At 43.1% G+C, this 18552-nt stretch overlaps 1 protein-coding gene across 6 annotated transcripts in view; it reads left to right on the plus strand.

The window, feature by feature from the left end:
• Nucleotides 1–385: 385 nt before the first annotated feature.
• Mlh3 (mutL homolog 3) overlaps nucleotides 386–18552 on the plus strand; it is a 35875-nt gene continuing 17708 nt past the window's right edge. For 4 of the 6 annotated variants that reach the window (XM_052185390.1, XM_052185393.1, XM_052185395.1 and 1 more), the window contains exons 1-6: nucleotides 386–487; nucleotides 1562–4883; nucleotides 7811–7906; nucleotides 8952–9031; nucleotides 9786–9890; nucleotides 13784–13856. In XM_052185390.1, the coding sequence (XP_052041350.1) occupies nucleotides 1622–4883; nucleotides 7811–7906; nucleotides 8952–9031; nucleotides 9786–9890; nucleotides 13784–13856 (3616 nt within the window). In that variant the 5' untranslated portion in view covers nucleotides 386–487; nucleotides 1562–1621. The remainder of the gene's footprint in view (nucleotides 488–1561; nucleotides 4884–7810; nucleotides 7907–8951; nucleotides 9032–9785; nucleotides 9891–13783; nucleotides 13857–18552) is intronic. The other 2 variants (XM_052185392.1, XR_007978331.1) reach the window with 2 other exon arrangements.

The raw sequence follows: 18552 nt of genomic DNA on the forward strand, positions 1-18552 counted from the left end.
AGAGAGAGAGAGAGAGAGAGAGAGAGGAGAGAGAGAGAGAGAGAGAGAATAAATGCTCCGTAAAGCATTAATTTTAAGAATGCTCAATGCTCTGCATTCATTCCCTGAATATCAATTTGTCACCAGGACACAGCAGTAAACAAAACCAAACCTCTATTTTCACATAGTTTACAATCTAGCGAGCAAAGAATAAAGAAACAAGAAAAACATATGTGAAACTAAATATTAAAACATGCAAAGGAGACGAGAAAGGGAACAAAGTAAAATTTACTAGAAACAGCCTTTCACTCCATTCCGAAAGAGAATAAGACGCGAGAACTAATTGGAACTGGCCAGGTGAGGGGATGCGCAGCTTGGCCACCTTGGCGCCTGCGCACTGAGACGTCACGCAGAAACCGTCTCGCGGCGTCTCGAAGGCGCATGCTCCGGAGAATGCGTCCTGCGTTGGAGGTGGTTGGTCGGTGAGAGTTGATGGAGGAGATTCGAGGTGAAGGGGGAAAAGCACGTGATGAAATATGGTCCCGAGAGCTTGTCTAACTCGACAGGAGCAGTGGTGACTGTCCCGGGCCTGTCTGGCGGGGCCCCGGCTCCCCGGAGCGGCGGGGCGGGCGGACTGCGCAGGCGCGGCCTGGTAGGGCTGCCCGACCGTCTAGACCCTGGCACTGCTCATTACGCAGTCACCCGGTTTGCCAACGGCTGCTAAATGCGTTGCCTTAGAGGGCCCCGGTTTTCCCAGACTGTAAAAAACCAGCCCTGTCACCGGCCACACTGTTGTCGCTTAAAAACGAGGCCTTTAACGACCCAGATAGAGTCCTAGAGTTTGTATAAGAAAACTTAGAATCAGGTTCCGACCACAAGCTATGTTCTGGGGATATAAAGGACCGAGAGTATCAGTATAAAAGAATATCAGTCATGAAGGCCTTTCAGCGAGCTATCAAACAACACAGGAGCAGGACTTAAATATCAAAGCAGTTTTACCTTTTCCCATCCCCCCACCTTTTCCCGAGAAAGTAATCATGGCATTAGTAATGGCTTACTGTGTCTCCTCGACAGGTTTGACTTTGACCTTGTCCCATTGTTTTACCTCCTTACTTAGTTTCTTAGAACATCAGAAGGTTTTCTAAAAGCCGTGGTTATTGTGTAAAGTATAAATGTTATGAAACTAGCTTGGCCTTTTTTCATAAATAATTTCTAGCTAATGTTTCTTAGCTGTGTTTAATTTAGGCATCTGTTTTTAGTGAAGTACTTAGAAATTCGAATAGTGTCTTTACGGGTCAACATCCAGTGTAATTATAATTTCACTTTAGGGCATTCATTTTAGGAACAGCAAAAATTATGAAATTATGAATGCTTCTTTGGAACTGAAAGAACTGGTCCATTATACCAGTGCATAAGTTTTGTGCGCTGTCTAGAAACCAGAAGTGTGCTTCTCTTTTGTGGTTCGGTTTAATACTTTATTTACCTCAAACTGTAGTTCTTTGTAATTGTCGAGAGAAACAGGTGATGCGCTATCACAGAGGTTTGATAGAGTACGTGTTGTGTTTTGCTTTGTTTTATGTAGGTGGTTATTTCCAGTCAGAGAAGGAAGCCAGTGACTGCCCTCTCTACATGTCTCCCTGCCATGATCAGGTGTCTGTCAGATGAAGTACAAACCAAGTTGCGTTCCGGGTTAGCCATAAGCTCCTTGGGCCAGTGCGTTGAGGAGCTTACCCTTAACAGCATTGATGCTGAAGCGACATGCGTGGCCATCAGAGTGAATATGGAAACCTTCCAAGTTCAAGTGATAGACAATGGACTTGGGATGGTGGGGGACGACGTGGAGAAGGTGGGAAACCGGTATTTTACTAGTAAATGCAACTCGGTATGGGACCTGGAGAACCCAACATTTTACGGTTTCCGAGGAGAGGCCTTGGCAAGTATAGCCGACATGGCTGGTGCTGTGGAAATTTCATCCAAGAACAGCACAACATTGAAAACCTACATGAAAATGTTTCAGAACGGAAAAGCCCTCACCGTCCGAGAGGCTGATTGGACCAGACCAAGTGTGGGGACCACAGTAACCGTCTATAACCTGTTTTACCAGTTTCCTGTGCGGAGGAAGAGCATGGATCCTAGGCTAGAGTTTGAGAGAGTCAGGCAGAGGGTAGAAGCCCTCTCACTTATGCACCCCCTCATTTCTTTCTCTTTGAGGAATGATGTTTCTGGTTCCATGGTTCTTCAGCTCCCTAAAACCAAAGACATATGTTCTCGATTTTGTCAAATTTATGGATTGGGCAAGTCCCAAAAGTTAAGAGAAATACATTTTAAATATAAGGAATTTGAGTTTAGTGGCTACATCAGCTCTGAAGCACACTACAATAAGAATATGCAGTTTTTGTTTGTGAACAGAAGACTAATTTTAAGAACAAAGTTGCATAAACTTATTGACTTTTTATTAAGAAAAGAAAGTATTATATGCAGGCCAAAGAATGGCTCTGCCAATAGGCAAATGAATTCAAGCCCTCGACATCGTTCTGCCTCAGAACTCCATGGGATATATGTAATCAATGTGCAGTGCCGGTTCTGTGAGTATGACGTCTGCATAGAGCCAGCCAAAACTCTGATTGAGTTTCAGAACTGGGATACTGTGTTGATTTGTATTCAGGAAGGAATAAAAAAGTTTTTAAAGCAAGAAAAATTATTTGTAGAATTATCAGGGGAAGATATTAAAGAATTTAATGAAGATAATGGTTTCAGTTTGTTTGGTACAACTCTTCAGACACATGTGTCTACTCATGAGAAGTGTAACCAGAGCAGTTTCCAAGAAGCATGTAATAATATTTTGGACTCCTATGAAATGTTTAATTTGCAGTCAAAAGCTGTGAAAAGAATAGCTACTCTAGAAAATAAAACCACACAAAATTCTGGCGATTCAGAAGTGATCAGAGAAAAGACAGCAGAGGACTCGTTGTACACTTATGACTCTGATGGCCTGGGCTGTAGTAAAATGGCAGAGTCTGTGAAACACAACAGCAGCAGTGCTTACTTAGAATCATGGGTGTCAGAAGAGGAGGTAGCCAAAACATCACACTCTGGAGAAAATGAGAAATTGGAAACATCTTTGTTGGAAAATAGGACTTCAGAAAGGCCACATGAAACCAGTCCAAACATGTTTTCAAGCCCCATTCAAACCCATCTCCTCCTCGAGGAGAGTGAGGCAGATCTAGAAATGCACACGATAAGTAATACTGTTAATGTCATGGCTGCCAACATTCCCCAAAATAGTGAAGTTCAGAGTCGACTGGAGAAACTTAAAGGTGCTCCTGAAGTGGGGTGCCAGCTGCTGCCATGTGAGACAGCATTATTAAGAGTACAGGGTACTCAGAGGAAGAAGGAAAGAAGGAAAAAGGAGCCCAGTAGTCGTGGAAGAATAAATGTTTTTAGTTATGGACAAGTTAAGTTATGCTCCACTGGCTTTATAACTCATGTGCTACAAAGTGAGCACGCTAAATCAACTGAGACAGAACATTCATTTAAAAATTATGCTCGGCCTGGTCCTGTAAGTGCCCAAGAAACATTTGGAAATAGAATACGCCATGTAATCAAGACTCCCGACAGCAACGGTTTAACAAGCAGTTTAAGTAAAGAACCCACTCAACTGCCCAACAAAAGATTTTGCAGAACAAATACAGGTTATGGAACAGAGAACACACCTGTGACAGCAGATGACAACTTGACTCTTTTGCAGGAAAACTGTGAAGAATCACACACAGATTGCTTTTTGCCTGATACATCTTCCTTTCCATGGTGTAACTATGTTTCTGGTGCTTGTAAGGAAATAGATAAAATGGGTTCCTTCAAACACGGAGTTCGTAGGAAGCTAAGCTTGTGTTCACGAGTAGGGTCTTTAGAGAAGTTTAAGAGGCAGTATGGGAAGGTTAACAATTCCCTAGATACAGGAGAGGATAATAACACTGAAGTCGGGACCCATCTTGAGCCTCACAACAATCCTAATGTTCTTCTGAAAGACAAGAGCTACCTCGATGTGTCTGATGGCTATGAAGTCACTACTGGGGAGCACAGCGATACTCGCCAACTATTAAGTCCCATTGTGTACCCAGAGAAAATGTCATTTTCCAAAGAAGATCGCTTAGAACAGATGCCTCATTTGAGGGAAAGTCCTGTTACTCTGGCAGAGTTCTCTCACTGTAACAGAAAACCTGATGTTGAGAAGTCCACTGAATCACTAGCTTCTAAATTATCCAGACTAAAGGATTCGGAAAAAGAGAAGCAAACACTAGGGATGACAGGTCATATTAGTGAACTTCCAGATTCAGATCCCAGTTGGAAAGACAACAGCCACCGCACTAGGTTAGACTTACATTTTTGTGAATTATTAAAAAATAAACTTGAAAAAAGAGAGAGTGATGTGCTTCCAATGCCAGATTCAGCCTTAGAAGATGATTCCATCCATAAAAACAGTGTACTACATTCTGACAATGTAACAGATGACACAGAAAAACCAGAAACTTCTTTGCTGTTACCCTGTAATGATTCTAAAATCAGCAAAGATTCGGATGTTCTTATCAGAGCTTCAGAGCAATATACCAGAAACCCTGACTCTGTCAGTAGAGTGACAGGGAGTCAGGCAGAAGATGGCACTGACAGCCAAGGTGGAGTCTGTTCCCAAAGTGAGGAATCTAAGGCAAGCTCTTGTCCCAAAAGTGAGGAATCAAATAGGTCCTGTGCTGATTGGCAGCAGCATTTTGATGTAACTCTGGGGAGAATGGTTTACATCAACAGAATGACGGGACTGAGCACATTCGTTGCTCCTACTGATGACATTCATACTGCTTGTACTAAAGATCTGACAACTGTGGCTGTGGATGTTCTGCTTGGGAATGGTAAGTGTGCAGCATTCATTGGCGTGAAATGGTTTTGGAAAAGTGATTAGTGGCCAAAGAGCAATGTAATTATTGTTCATAGAGATGACCTCAGCAGATAGCATTGGAAGGCTGTGTTGTATTCTTTTGGAGGTTGGTTTTTTTGGGGTCGAGGAATAATGAGGTCTTGTTATGTAGTCCAGGCTGACCTAAAACTCTCTTTGTAGCCAGGTCTGTCTTGAGCTCATGATAGCTCCTGCTTCTAGATCCTGTAGGATTAAAGGTATGTACCACAATGCTCAGCTTCTGAAGGCAAATTTTTAAGACCTCTACTATGTTTAAGGAATAACATAGTAGATTCACTGGATTTATGAGTGATTCCCATAAATCACTCATGGAGATTCACTGTGTTTAACAATATTTAAATATAAGAATTTAGTAAAGACTGATAAAAGATGTAAATGTATTTACATATGTCTAAGATGTTTGTGTGTGTAAGAGTGGGAAACTTCATTTTAATAAATGGTACACTGTTGATGGCTAAAAGACCCACAGTTTTCATCCATCCTGTTTTCCCTTTCTTCCCAAATTTATTTTAGAAATTGTCTTTAGGGACATGACTGCTTCCATTTGTGGCTATCAGCCTAAGGCTGAAAAAACCTTTACTTATAAGTTTCCAATAAGATCTATAGATCATCACAGTGTGATTTTATGAGCTTGTAAAAAAACATTTTGCAAAATATAGGCTAGATAGGTGCCTTCATAACTATATTTTTCAAATGTACTTTACTATAATGCGTATATCAATCCACATGCTATGTTTCTGATGTAAGAAGTTGATAATAATGTGGCTCTTAGTCACACCACAAGGCAACACCAGAGCCTCATCTAGGACTTTGGGTTCTCAGATTTCCAGCAGTTAAAAGTGACATTGTTTTGGCAGTGTGTTAGAGCCAGATGTGGGAAGACGTAAAGCTGATTCCCATCTGGCTATAATCTCGGCTTTCACCAGTAGGATAAACATTAAATATGCATCCCTGTTAAAAGTCTCAAATGCTGTAAAAGAATGTAAATTGTATGAATATAATTGCAAATTATAATGTCTTCTTAGGATAAATATTTCTAGTTGCAAGCTCTGATTTACTTGAGGTTAAATAAATCCTTTAGTGTCCAATGTTTGTTCCTTATGGAAAAAAAATCACTATTGTAACTTCTGGAGAATTTAATAGGAGGAGAAGCCCCTGTACTTTAGTATTCTTGAGACTAACCAGTTGCCCTTAAGGCATCTTTGTGTGTGTGTCATATGTACTGGTTTGTGGGTGCTGAGCGCTTATCAGAGAGTAGCATCTAAGGCAGCAGCACCTCATCTTCCTGAAATGTAACTGCTTCTGATACAGTGCCAACAAATAACTGGATCCCACTCAACTACGGGTGGTTGTTGCCAAAAGAAAGGGGCACACCTCAGCTGCCGCATCCAACTCGAACATCTGCTCTGCTAAGTGAACTTAGATGTTGAAACTTCTTCAGTCCACTTAACCATCTGGATTGCCGTATCTTGTGAACTTTTGAGAATCCTGTTAAATCAAGTTCCAAATGAAAAATAATTTTGGTATCAAAAGTTGACTGAAAAGACGGCGCCTCACACCCACCATTCACATGGAAATGTAAACATGCAGTAAATTACTGAGGGACTCAAAGCTTATTAATCTTTAGCACTTGGGAAGTGGAGGCAGGAGGATCAGGAATTGAAGGTCATCCTCTGGTGCAACTCAAGGCCAGCTGAGCTACATAAAACCCAACTATATAAATTTAGAATGATGTCATAGCCTTAACCCACGGGATTTTTTCTTTAAATTTTCTTTTTCCAGTGCAGGGCCTTCTACATATTATACACTTTACCACTGAGCCCCAGATCAGTGTCCTTTCTTATGTACAACGTTCTCTTAGCTACTGTCTTGCTTTAGTTTGTCCAATAGACTTGCCTTTTCAAGTCATAGTTCTGTTATATGTCCACCCTCCTTTTTTTAAATTTTTATTTTATGTGTTTGAGTATTTTTGGTTGCATGTATGTCTGTATGCCATGTTCATGTCTCATGCCCATGGAGAACAGAAGAGGGCATCAAATCCCATGGAACTAGAGTTACAGATGGCTGTGAGCCACTGTATGGGAGCTGGGAATTGAACCCAGATCCTGTGGGAGTGCAGCTGGTGCTCTTAACGCTGAACCCCTCTCCAGATCCCATGTTTCCCCACTTTTCAAAACTGTCCCTTTGTTCCTAAGACTCAAATCTGCTCTTACTTGAGAAAGGTGGTTAGAACTAGACAGTATCTTCCCAGACTGCGGCATCTGTACCTCATTCATCTTTTTTGCACATTCATTCAGCATTTGTTACTTGTGACTCTGAGGGAGGTGATGTCTGACTTCTCAGCCTTTCATCTATTAGGGATAGCTATGTAACACAATGAAATCATGCTTACAGTAGAGACATAGGTTGTGGATAAGGGACACATAAGTTGGGAATTTGTTAAGGCTGCAGCAGTTGTGGGGATCATTAAGTACAACTGTATCTGACAAGGCGTTCCTGAATAACTTTACCTTGTAGGGTATTTAGGCCTCCCTCCCCCTTTATCTGCTGGAGTCCAGTAGCTGCACCATTTACCCAAAATATGACTATGAAAAATAACTCGACATTGTCTAATGCGCCTTCCACCCCCACAACTGCCTCCCTTCACCTATTGAGTCACATTCATGAGTAAAGAAGCAAGGCATTAATGTGAGTTAGCAATAGTTTCATTGAAACTTCTGATTTTCTGTGCAGTGTTTAGTAGTCTTCCTTATGTCTGGTTAGTTTGTAGAGAAAGGGATTTTACATAATCTTAATAGTATGTTACTTGCATCTTACTTGTATGTTGAGTTTAAACTTGTAGGTTTTCCTTTTTTTGCTTAGGGGTTCAGTACAGGTGTCATCCATTCAGAAGTGATCTTGTTCTTCCTTTCCTCCCAAGAGCTCAGGAAGAGAGGACGGCGCTGAGACACAGCAGAGGTGAGTAATCACAGCGGCTGTGAAGACACTTAGTACACACCGTGCACTCAGTGCCAAAGACAAAGCACTGTTGCTTCTGAAGCTTGATCCGCACCAGCTGTGCCGTAGGAGCCAGGATTCCCCAAGGCTCTGCTTAACAGCACAGCTAAGTAATTCAGCACATGCATTTAGATCAGAAAGTGCTTTTCCAGATTGGAGGTTCATGCGGGGTGATTATGTGTAGGCTATGGTGTCTGTGACTGGGGAAATGTTTTTTATTTTTAAAGATTAGATTTCTCCATATTTCAGTAGTTTGATCTTTGTAAAATGCTTTGAAAGAAAGCTAAAGAAATCTATTATTTTGTTGTTGTTTCTTAAACAGATTAAGTATATTTTTACCAAAGGCAACTAGAAACTTTGAACTATAGTTTTTTCTGGACACATAGTTGGAAATATTCTCCCTTTAAAAAAAAAAAAGGACTTATTTAGTTTTGTTTTGTGTGTATGGGAGTGGTTTTGCCTGCATGCATGTTTATGTACCACTTGCATGCAATGCCCTTGGCCAGAGGAAGGCAGATTCTCTGGAATTAGGAGTTAAGAAGATTGTGAGCCACCATGTGGGTGCTAGGAACCAGACCTGGGTCCTCGGCAAGAACAGCCTCTGAGCCATCTTCCCAGACCCCTGAAACATTGTTATAGACAATTGGGAGAAAAACTATGCCAGAAGATACAGTCATAATACTAGTTTTAAAAGTAGCATCAAGTTGGGTATGGTAGTATACACCTTTAATCCCAGCACTTAAGAGGCAGAGGCAGTTGAGTCTTTGTAGGTTTGAGGTCAGCCTGGTCTACATAGTGAGTTCTAGGTCAGCTAGAGCCATAGTAAGACCCTGTCTCCAAAACCAAAGAAGTAACATCTGAACAAATACAGGGATATAGGACAGGCTCTGACATTTGTAGAGTGTAGGGATACTGCGTCTAATCTCTGGTCTTGAGACTGTAGCTCAGTCGAGGAGGACATCCACTCTCTCTTGGCCTTGATGGCATCTGTCCTGCTTTGTTCTAGATGCTGTGGCTACTGTCAGTGAACCACTGCAGTCTTTGTTTTCAGAATGGAACAATCCAGTGTTTGCCCGATACCCAGAGGTAGGTCTGGAGTACTTTTTCATTGCCTATTTTTAAATTTGAACTTCATTTAAGCTGGGTATGGGGATGCCTGAGTATATGAATGTATAATTATGGGTGGAAAGTAGGCAGATTTCCAGATGATTTACTTGGATATTAGTGTCTAATGGTGAGAGGAGAAGTCAGCACTTTGGAAAGGTCAGGAATTTCGGCTTAAACATGTATATTCCGTGTAAAGAGAGAATGCATTTATCCTGTCTTACAGGGTGGTAGTAAGTTGTTACCATTCAAACAAAATACCATTGCATCTGTGTCTGCAGGAACAGGGCTGCGTGTCCTGCAGTGTTCTTTCTTTGGTGTGTTATCACAGCATGTACTGAGTATGGTAATGAGTGTGGGTAACAGACCAGCGTTTGACTACTGATTCTTCACTTAAGACGCCTTGAAGGACTTAGTCATGGAGCATAGACAAATTGTTCTGAAATAATGCTCGGTTTTGTCAGTATTCATTAAAAAATTTGTTAGACAACTCATTTTCAGAGCCCTTTGGATTTATAGCTTTCCTGCCTTCATCCGGTCTCTAGTAGGATATATGAAAATGTTTGTTTGGTTTTATTTTTTGCAGTGCTAGGAATTAACCCTGCATGTGCTAGGCAATGCTGTACCACCAACTGATATATTCTAATCCCCCAAGAATGAGGTTTCTAATGGACTTTGAAATCATTGGTAACAGTTCCACAGAATTAAAACTTTTGTCTTTACTGGGTCTTTCTAGGTTGCTGTTGATGTCAGCAGTGGCCAGGCTGAGAGCTTAGCTGTTAAACTTCACAACGTACTATATCCCTATCGCTTCACCAAAGAGATGATTCAGTCAGTGCAGGTAAAGCAACATTGAGAGCTATGAAATGCTTAACATGGACTAATTTTGTGAAATTTAATTGTTTTTTTTTGTTTTTGTTTTTTTAAAGAATTATTTGTTTATTTTATGTATATGAGTACACTGTAGCTGTCTTCAGACACACCAGAAGAGGGTATCAGATCCCATTACAGATGGTTGTGAGCCACTATGTGGTTGCCGGGAATTTAACTCAGGACCTTTGGAAGAGCAGTCAGTGCTCTTAACCACTGAGCCATCTCTCCAGCCCAGTTTTTGTTGTTTTTCAAGATATGGTTCCTCTGTGTAGCTTTGAGTGTCCTGGAACTGACTTTGTAGACCTGGCTGGCCTTGAACTCAGTTTGCCTCCTGAATGATTGGACTAAAGGTGTGTGCCACCACATCCAGCTAATTGATTTTTTTTTAAATGAGACAAACTATTAGTCAAGGCATCTCTAGAGGAACAGAACTGATAGAATGAATGAATACATACATACATATATACATACACACACATACACACAAAGAATAGCTATCAAGCTGTGGTCCAGCTAGTCCAACAATGGCATGTTCAAGAATACAGTAGTTGTTCGGTTCACAAGGCTAGTGGATGTCTCCACTGGTCTTCAGTTTACAACATAATCCTGAAGAAGTTGCCCTAATGCCAGTGAAGGGACGCACTTGCCAGAGGAATGCGGGCAAGCAAACTTCCTCTTTCTGTGTCCTTCTGCTGCCAGCAGAGGGCATAGCCCAGATGAAAGGTGGATCTTCTCTGTCAAAAGATCTGGGTTAGAAGTGGGTCACAAATGATTTAATTAAGAGAAAAGGGTTGGGGGCGGGCGGGTGAAAAAAAAAATTAAGAGAAAAATCCCTCACAGGTATACCAGCCTGTTGGGTTTTGGTTAATTCCAGATGTGGTCATTTGACAACCAAAACTTGGCATCAGACATGGGTTTCTTTGCTTATAATCTGACTGGAACCTTAAATCGTCATCATTATTAATTCTTTTAAAAATTAAAAAAAAATTTTTTTGATTTTTTTTTTTTTAATTGAGACAAGGTTTCTCTGTGTAGCCCTGGCTGTCCTGGAACTCACTCTGTAGACCAGGCTGGCCTCCAACTCAGAAATCCGCCTGCCTCTGCCTCCCAGGATGCTGGGATTACATGTAAGCGTGCGCCATCTCTCTCTCTCTCTCTCTCTCTCTCTCTCTCTCACACACACACACACACACACACACACACACACACACCCGGCTTGTTTTGTTTTGTTCTGTTTTGTCTTTGTTTTATTTTGTTTTGTTTTATTTTCAAGCCAGCGTGTAGCCCTGGCTGTCCTGGAACTCACTCTGTAGCCCAGGCTGTCCTGGAACTCACTCTGTAGCCCAGGCTGTCCTGGAACTTACTCTGTAGCCCAGGCTGTCCTGGGACTTACTCTGTAGCCCAGGCTGTCCTGGGACTTACTCTGTAGCCCAGGCTGTCCTGGAACTTACTCTGTAGACCAGGCTGTCCTGGAACTCACTCTGTAGCCCAGGCTGTCCTGGAACTTACTCTGTAGACCAGGCTGTCCTGGAACTCACTCTGTAGCCCAGGCTGTCCTGGAACTCACTCTGTAGCCCAGGCTGTCCTGGAACTCACTCTGTAGCCCAGGCTGTCCTGGAACTCACTCTGTAGCCCAGGCTGTCCTGGAACTCACTCTGTAGCCCAGGCTGTCCTGGAACTCACTCTGTAGACCAGGCTGTCCTGGAACTCACTCTGTAGCCCAGGCTGTCCTGGAACTCACTCTGTAGCCCAGGCTGTCCTGGAACTCACTCTGTAGCCCAGGCTGTCCTGGAACTCACTCTGTAGCCCAGGCTGTCCTGGAACTCACTCTGTAGCCCAGGCTGTCCTGGAACTCACTCTGTAGCCCAGGCTGTCCTGGAACTCACTCTGTAGCCCAGGCTGTCCTGGAACTCACTCTGTAGCCCAGGCTGTCCTGGAACTCACTCTGTAGCCCAGGCTGTCCTGGAACTCACTCTGTAGCCCAGGCTGTCCTGGAACTCACTCTGTAGCCCAGGCTGTCCTGGAACTCACTCTGTAGCCCAGGCTGTCCTGGAACTCACTCTGTAGACCAGGCTGTCCTGGAACTTACTCTGTAGACCAGGCTGTCCTGGAACTCACTCTGTAGACCAGGCTGTCCTGGAACTCACTCTGTAGACCAGGCTGTCCTGGAACTCACTCTGTAGCCCAGGCTGTCCTGGTACTTACTCTGTAGACCAGGCTGTCCTGGAACTTAACTCTGTAGACCAGGCTGTCCTGGAACTTACTCTGTAGCCCAGGCTGGCCTGGAACTTACTCTGTAGACCAGGCTGGCCTGGAACTTACTCTGTAGACCAGGCTGTCCTGGAACTCACTCTGTAGCCCAGGCTGTCCTGGGACTCACTCTGTAGCCCAGGCTGTCCTGGGACTTACTCTGTAGCCCAGGCTGTCCTGGGACTTACTCTGTAGCCCAGGCTGTCCTGGAACTTACTCTGTAGACCAGGCTGTCCTGGAACTCACTCTGTAGACCAGGCTGTCCTGGAACTTACTCTGTAGCCCAGGCTGTCCTGGGACTTACTCTGTAGCCCAGGCTGTCCTGGAACTTACTCTGTAGCCCAGGCTGTCCTGGGACTTACTCTGTAGCCCAGGCTGGCCTGGAACTTACTCTGTAGCCCAGGCTGTCCTGGAACTTACTCTGTAGCCCAGGCTGGCCTCTAATGCCATCATTCCCCAGCTGGAACCTTGAATGTTTATCTTCAGAAAAATCCAGATTAATTTTAGTAGCCAAGAAGAATACCTTTAATAGTGTGAGCAGGTTTTCAGGGGATGAATTATAGTCCAGGCTGAGAGAATCAAGGACTGTTAACATTTCTGCAGAGAATTATATTTTAATTTTATAACTATGAAAAATACCAGAAAATTATTTATAAAGCAACATTGTCGTTAACAGTGCAAAAATACACATTTTTAAGCGATCTTCTCTCTGTGAGGTTGCAAAGGCTAAGGAAGCCATAGGCTGGGAAGTTCATTAACAAAAGGACCCCTGACTCTTGTCCTTTTCTGTTCTGTTCCTCTGCACACCACTCTGACTATCTCGGTCTTGTTGGTTATGCAAGACTACATAAACGTCTACCCAGGTGTTGACTTGGGATTGCAGCAGGGGCCCAGTTATCCAGAAAGAAGCTTTTGGGGTGCAAGAGCCTGGACAGAGAGGAGCTCCCACAGTGTATAGCTGTTGGTGGCGGTTACTAGAACTGTTAGACTGGCTCTTCCAGAATGGTTTTCCTTGGTTTTCACAGTTGAGAATTTGTGTTTTAGACTGTGCATGATGGCACACACCTTTAATCCCAGCACTTTCGAGGCAGAGACAGAAGGATCTCTGTGAGATGGAGGCCAGTCTGGTCTACACAGAGTTCCAAGCCAGGCAGGGCTTCACATTGAGACACTGTCTTTAATAGTCTGTTCATTAGCAGTCTGTGTGTTAGAGAGTCTCTGCTGGAACTACTGCAGACGTGCACTGTGGCACTGGCAGCACCGTCCCTCCCTGGCCTCCCTGGCCGGCCTGCCCGTCCTTTTATCCTTCCTAAGAACTTCCTCACAGTCAGTTTTAAAACACGTCTTTGCTGTGCTTGTTGGGAGCAAGGCCTCACATGTGGAGGTCAGAGAGCATCTTGCCAGACACAGTTCCCTCCACCATGTGAATCCCAAAGGTGAGACTCAGCTAATCAGGTTTGTGACAAGCACTGTCACTGTGGAACCTAGCTGCTCCTCTACTGTGTCCTGGCTGTGGGTTGTAGCACGTTGAGTATTGTCTGACCTCTTTATGCAGGTAAACGTTGGCTAATTTTTGGTTAGTGTCACAGTACTTGTCTCCGTGAATGGCAGGTTCTCCAGCAAGTGGATAACAAGTTTATTGCCTGCTTGATGAGCACGAGGATGGACGAGCCTGGCAGAGCAGGTGAGCAGTTCCGCATCACTAAGGAGCTGTCTGCTTGGCAGCTGCCTTTTAGAGTATTTGTGGGTAAACAACCGAGGAGGAGACAATTTAAAAAACAGATAAAGGCAAACTGACCTAATGGGAGAGGACGAGGCACGATTTAAAGTACATGAACCTCGAGTATACTGACACACACGTAAACAAGGAACCTTGAGTACACCGACACACATAAACGAGATACACGGGAGGCTTTCAGTCTTCTGAGATGTAGCCCAGGATTGTCTCACACACATGGCGGTCCTGATGCCTCAGCCTGACTGCTGGGATGGCACAGGCCTCTGCCACACCATACCTGGCTCATTAGACTAGTAATGGTAGTTTACTCTTAGTAGTAGTAAGAACCACTAATAGTAATTGCCTCGGAAGTGAAAAATAAAGGTGGGTGAAGGGAGAATTTCATCTTATACTTTCAAAATACCTTATGTTGTAGACTTTTTTAAGTGTGTGTGTGTGTGTATGAGAGAGAGACAGACACACAGACACGCAGACAGACATGTAGAGGCCAAAGGTAACTTAAGGTGCTTTTCTACATTACTTCGAATGCAACTTTTTGAGACAGGTTCTTGTAAACCTGAGGCCTACTGGTTTTTCTCGACTGGCTGCCCAGCAGTAATACACCTGCCTCCTCTGCCTGTCCTAGCCTTCCTCATTGCGGGCTGCAGGTGTGGGCCACACGCAGGTTTTTGTGTGGTTGCTAGGGATCCAAACTCACATCTTCATGCTTGCACAGCAGGTATTCTCCCACTGAGTTCCCCCAGCCCCCCACCCCTGTACTGACTCTTCTGTCTGTATGCACAGGTGATCATCTATACATATGGAGATTAAAGAATAATCTCAGGCGTCGTGTTCAGGGATGCCATCCATCTCCCTCAGACGGGGTTTCTAATTTGCGTGGAAGTCACTAGTTAGGCAAGACTGGCTGGCCAGAGAGCCCCAGGCATCTTCTTGTCTCCACCTGTCCAGCTTTGAGATTACAAGCTTGTACACCACACCAGGCATTTGTACATGGATTCTAAGACTCTAATCAAGTCCTTGTGTTGCAGCCAAGTGCTTTACCCATTGACCCATCATCATACTGCTCCTTGTGCAGTGTTTTCATCTATAGTAATAAGTTTATCTAAGCCTGGCAGTGGTGGCGCATGCCTTTAATCTCAGCACTTGAGAGGCAGAGGCAGGTAGATTTCTGAGTTCAAGGCCAGCCTGGTCTACACAGTGAGTTCCAGGATAGCCAGGGCTATACAGAGAAACCCTGTCTCAAAAAACCAAATAATGATGATAATAATAATAATAATAATGTTTATATAAATTTATATAATGTGTTTTGCTAGGTTTATTTAGAGTGTTTACACAGAATCAGGAGTCTGGAGAGATGGCTTGGCTGTGAAGAGCACTGGCTTCCCTAACAGAGGACTTGGGTTAGATTCCCAGCATCTGTATAGTGGCTTACAGCTGTTCGGAGCTCCAGTCCTAGGGGATCTGGCGCTCTCAGCCTTTTTGAGCACCAGGCATGCATGTGATGCACAGATACATAGTCATGCTAAATATGCATGCACATAAAGTTAAAGAAAATTAAACAGAATCAGTTCGTGACTTGCTTTAATTCCTATATAAATCATTCAACAAATATTATTTGATGTCTATTGTTTGCTAGGGACTTTACCAGGTCCTAGGAGTACAATGATAAAAAAAAATAGATAACAGATAATCACAGAAACTAATAAAAATTTAACAGTAGCTCTTAATGAAGAAGTTAAAGGAGGTGCAAGAACTGTTGTTGGGAGTTTTGATTTTGTCTGGGAGGTCAGATGACCTTGGTAGAGAGACCTTGGTAGTCTGGCTTTCCAAGTAAGTAAGTAACTAGTAATCTCCTCCGTCCAGTGGAAGCAGGGAGGTGAGCCTGAGACAAAGCTGGGAAGGAAGTAGCAGCCAGATAGTAAATGTCAGCGTCAAGTGTTGCTGTGTCCCAACACTAGCTGGAAACAAGTTGTGTTTTAGGACTGCTCTAGTTGCAATATGGAGAATGGAATGAGTTTGTGTGGAGTTCAGGACTCCACAGAGACAGTTAAGGAGATACTGCAGCATCTAAGAAATAGTGGTCACCTGGGATCAGGGTAGAGAAGGAGAAGTGAAAGCGTGAGGACTGAGCGTGCATCCTGTCTAGACGCACAAACCAGCACTCGGAAGACCAAGGCAGGAGATGCAAGGCTAGATAGGATATAGCCTGGACTACTGTGTGTGATCTCAAAACAAAACAAAAAATGTGGATGCATTGAGAAAGCAGGAGATAAAGTCAACAGAGTTGTTGATGGTATCAAAGATAATGCCTAAATTTCTCACCCCTTTGGCCAAGTGGACATTGTTGCAAGACCAGATTAGAGTTGGAATAGGCCTGGAGGATAAAATCACAAGTCAATCTACATTCTCTTTGAAATGTTAAAGAGGAGATGGCACAAATGTGTTTGGCTGGTGCAGGTGTAGACTCCTGTGTTCTGAGCAGGTGATATAAATTTGAGTTGTCTGCATAGAGGTGGCTGTTGGTGACCTAGAAATATAGAGGGTGAAAAACAACCCTACTAGACACTTGAATAATTCTAACTTGTAACAACAGCTGGCTAGAAAGGCACCGGCAGAAGAGGAGAAGGAGTGGCTAGAGAAACAGAGAATGAAGGCTGCGGTACAGCATCTAGGACGTCACACAGCTGCCGCTGTACTAGGCACTATTTAGTTTTGTGCTTTGGCACTGAGACATCTGACAGAAGAGATGGGGCAGAAGCCATCGCTGCTATGAGGAAATCTGAGCCCTGGAAGGGAGTGATCAGCAGAGAGAGAAAGAGGGGAGGTGTCCTTTTCATGAGAATTTGAGAGCAATTATAGTTGTCTGCCTGTTCTGTGGTATTGCTCCCCACAGTTTCAGTTACCCACAGTCAACCAAGGTCAGAATATTAAGTGGAAAATTTCAGAAGTAAGCAACTTATAAGTGTTAGGTTTCACCCTACTCTGAGTAGTATGATGAAATGTCCTGTCATGCCACTGTGGTCCAAGCTGCAGATCACTCCTCTGTCCAGTGTGTTCCTGCTGTGTATCCTAGCTGCCTGTTACTCAGGCCCTGTATACATTACCAGATTAACTCTACAGTATCAAGGCCTTGGGTCCAAGGAAATGCCATTGTACTTAATAATGGCATAGAGTATGATAGAAATGATGTTAGGAGTTTTATCCCAGCATATTGTTGTACGTGTATTTATTACTTATTTATTTTTATAGTGCTGGGCTATATTTTTTATTTTTTTATTTTTATTTTATTTTATATATTTTTATAGTTTTATACAAGAAACCTATATTGCTGTGCTATACCCCTGACCCAGTTCTGTTCTGTTATTAGTTATTGTTAACTTCTTGCTGTATCTAACTTACGAGTTAATCTTTAGCATAGATTTATAGACCTAGACGAAAACGGTCTGTTCAGGGTTGCTGCCGGGGTTGGTTCTCTCCCACTCCTGTATGGGTCCCGGGACTGAACTCGGGTCTTCAGGCTCAGCAACCAGCATCCGACCTGCTGACTTCTTCTCCAGCCCTGAAGTTTTGATTGCCTGAAATTCTGTTAGTTTTGAGATACCAAAATCTCAGCCAGTGGCACCAGGATGAGTGTAAGCATGGAAAAAGACCACCAGTTAAACTTCTCTTGAGAGTTTATATTTATTGTTGGATTTGCTACCAAAGCATACTCTCCAGATTCTTTTGGGGCATGTATTCTGAGACAGGGTTTCTCTGTGTGGAGCTGGCTGTCCTGGAACTTGCTCTGTACACCAGACTGGCTTCCGTCTCACAGAGATCTTACTGCCTCTGCCTCCCAAGTGCTGGGATTAAAGATGTGTGCCACCACTGCCTAACTAGATTTTTTTCAGGAGCAAAACTAGAATTCGAGAATTCTCTTGAGGTTGAGGATGTGGCTCTGTGGGTGGCATGTTTCCTGGCCCTGGGTTCATTTCCCAACACTGCATGAGACTGAGCATGGTGATGCACTCCTGTAGTCCAGAACAGGGAAGGCAGCAGTGGCATTCTCCTCAGCTAAATAGCAAGTTCAAGGCCAGCCTGGGCTACATGAGCAATTGAACCAAATATGAATGTTTTTATTTGTAGTCATAAATATGCAACCTATTCCAAAATTGACTTATTTTAATTTTTATATTTGCTTGCTTGTTTTATTTTTGTTTTTGTTTATGAGGCAAGTTCTTACTGTGTAGTTTTGGCTGGAACTCTCAATGTAGACCAGGTTAGCTTTGAGCTCACAAGACCATGTGCCTCTTGAATGCCAGGGTCAAAGGCATGTATCACCACTCCCAGTTGACATTGACATATGTTAACTGGACACATATGTTATTGCTCTAAATTACAGTGAAACCAATAACTAATGCATATTTCTGCCTACACTGAGATATGCTTATTCAGTTATCCATCTAGAGAATAAATTTATTATATAGTTATCAAGTACCCATTTTTTAATTTTTATTTTATGTGCTAAGAATATAACATAAAAAATCTCATAGAACTTCTATTCTGTCCTGTTGTGACGTCTAAAACATGGTGTCCATGTGAATAAATTGTCTTCTGCATTCTGCTTCATTCAGGAAATGAAAAGCTCATAACATTGTATAGA

Source organism: Apodemus sylvaticus, chromosome 6, assembly GCF_947179515.1.
Source record: "Apodemus sylvaticus chromosome 6, mApoSyl1.1, whole genome shotgun sequence".
NCBI classification, from domain to species: Eukaryota; Metazoa; Chordata; class Mammalia; order Rodentia; family Muridae; genus Apodemus; species Apodemus sylvaticus.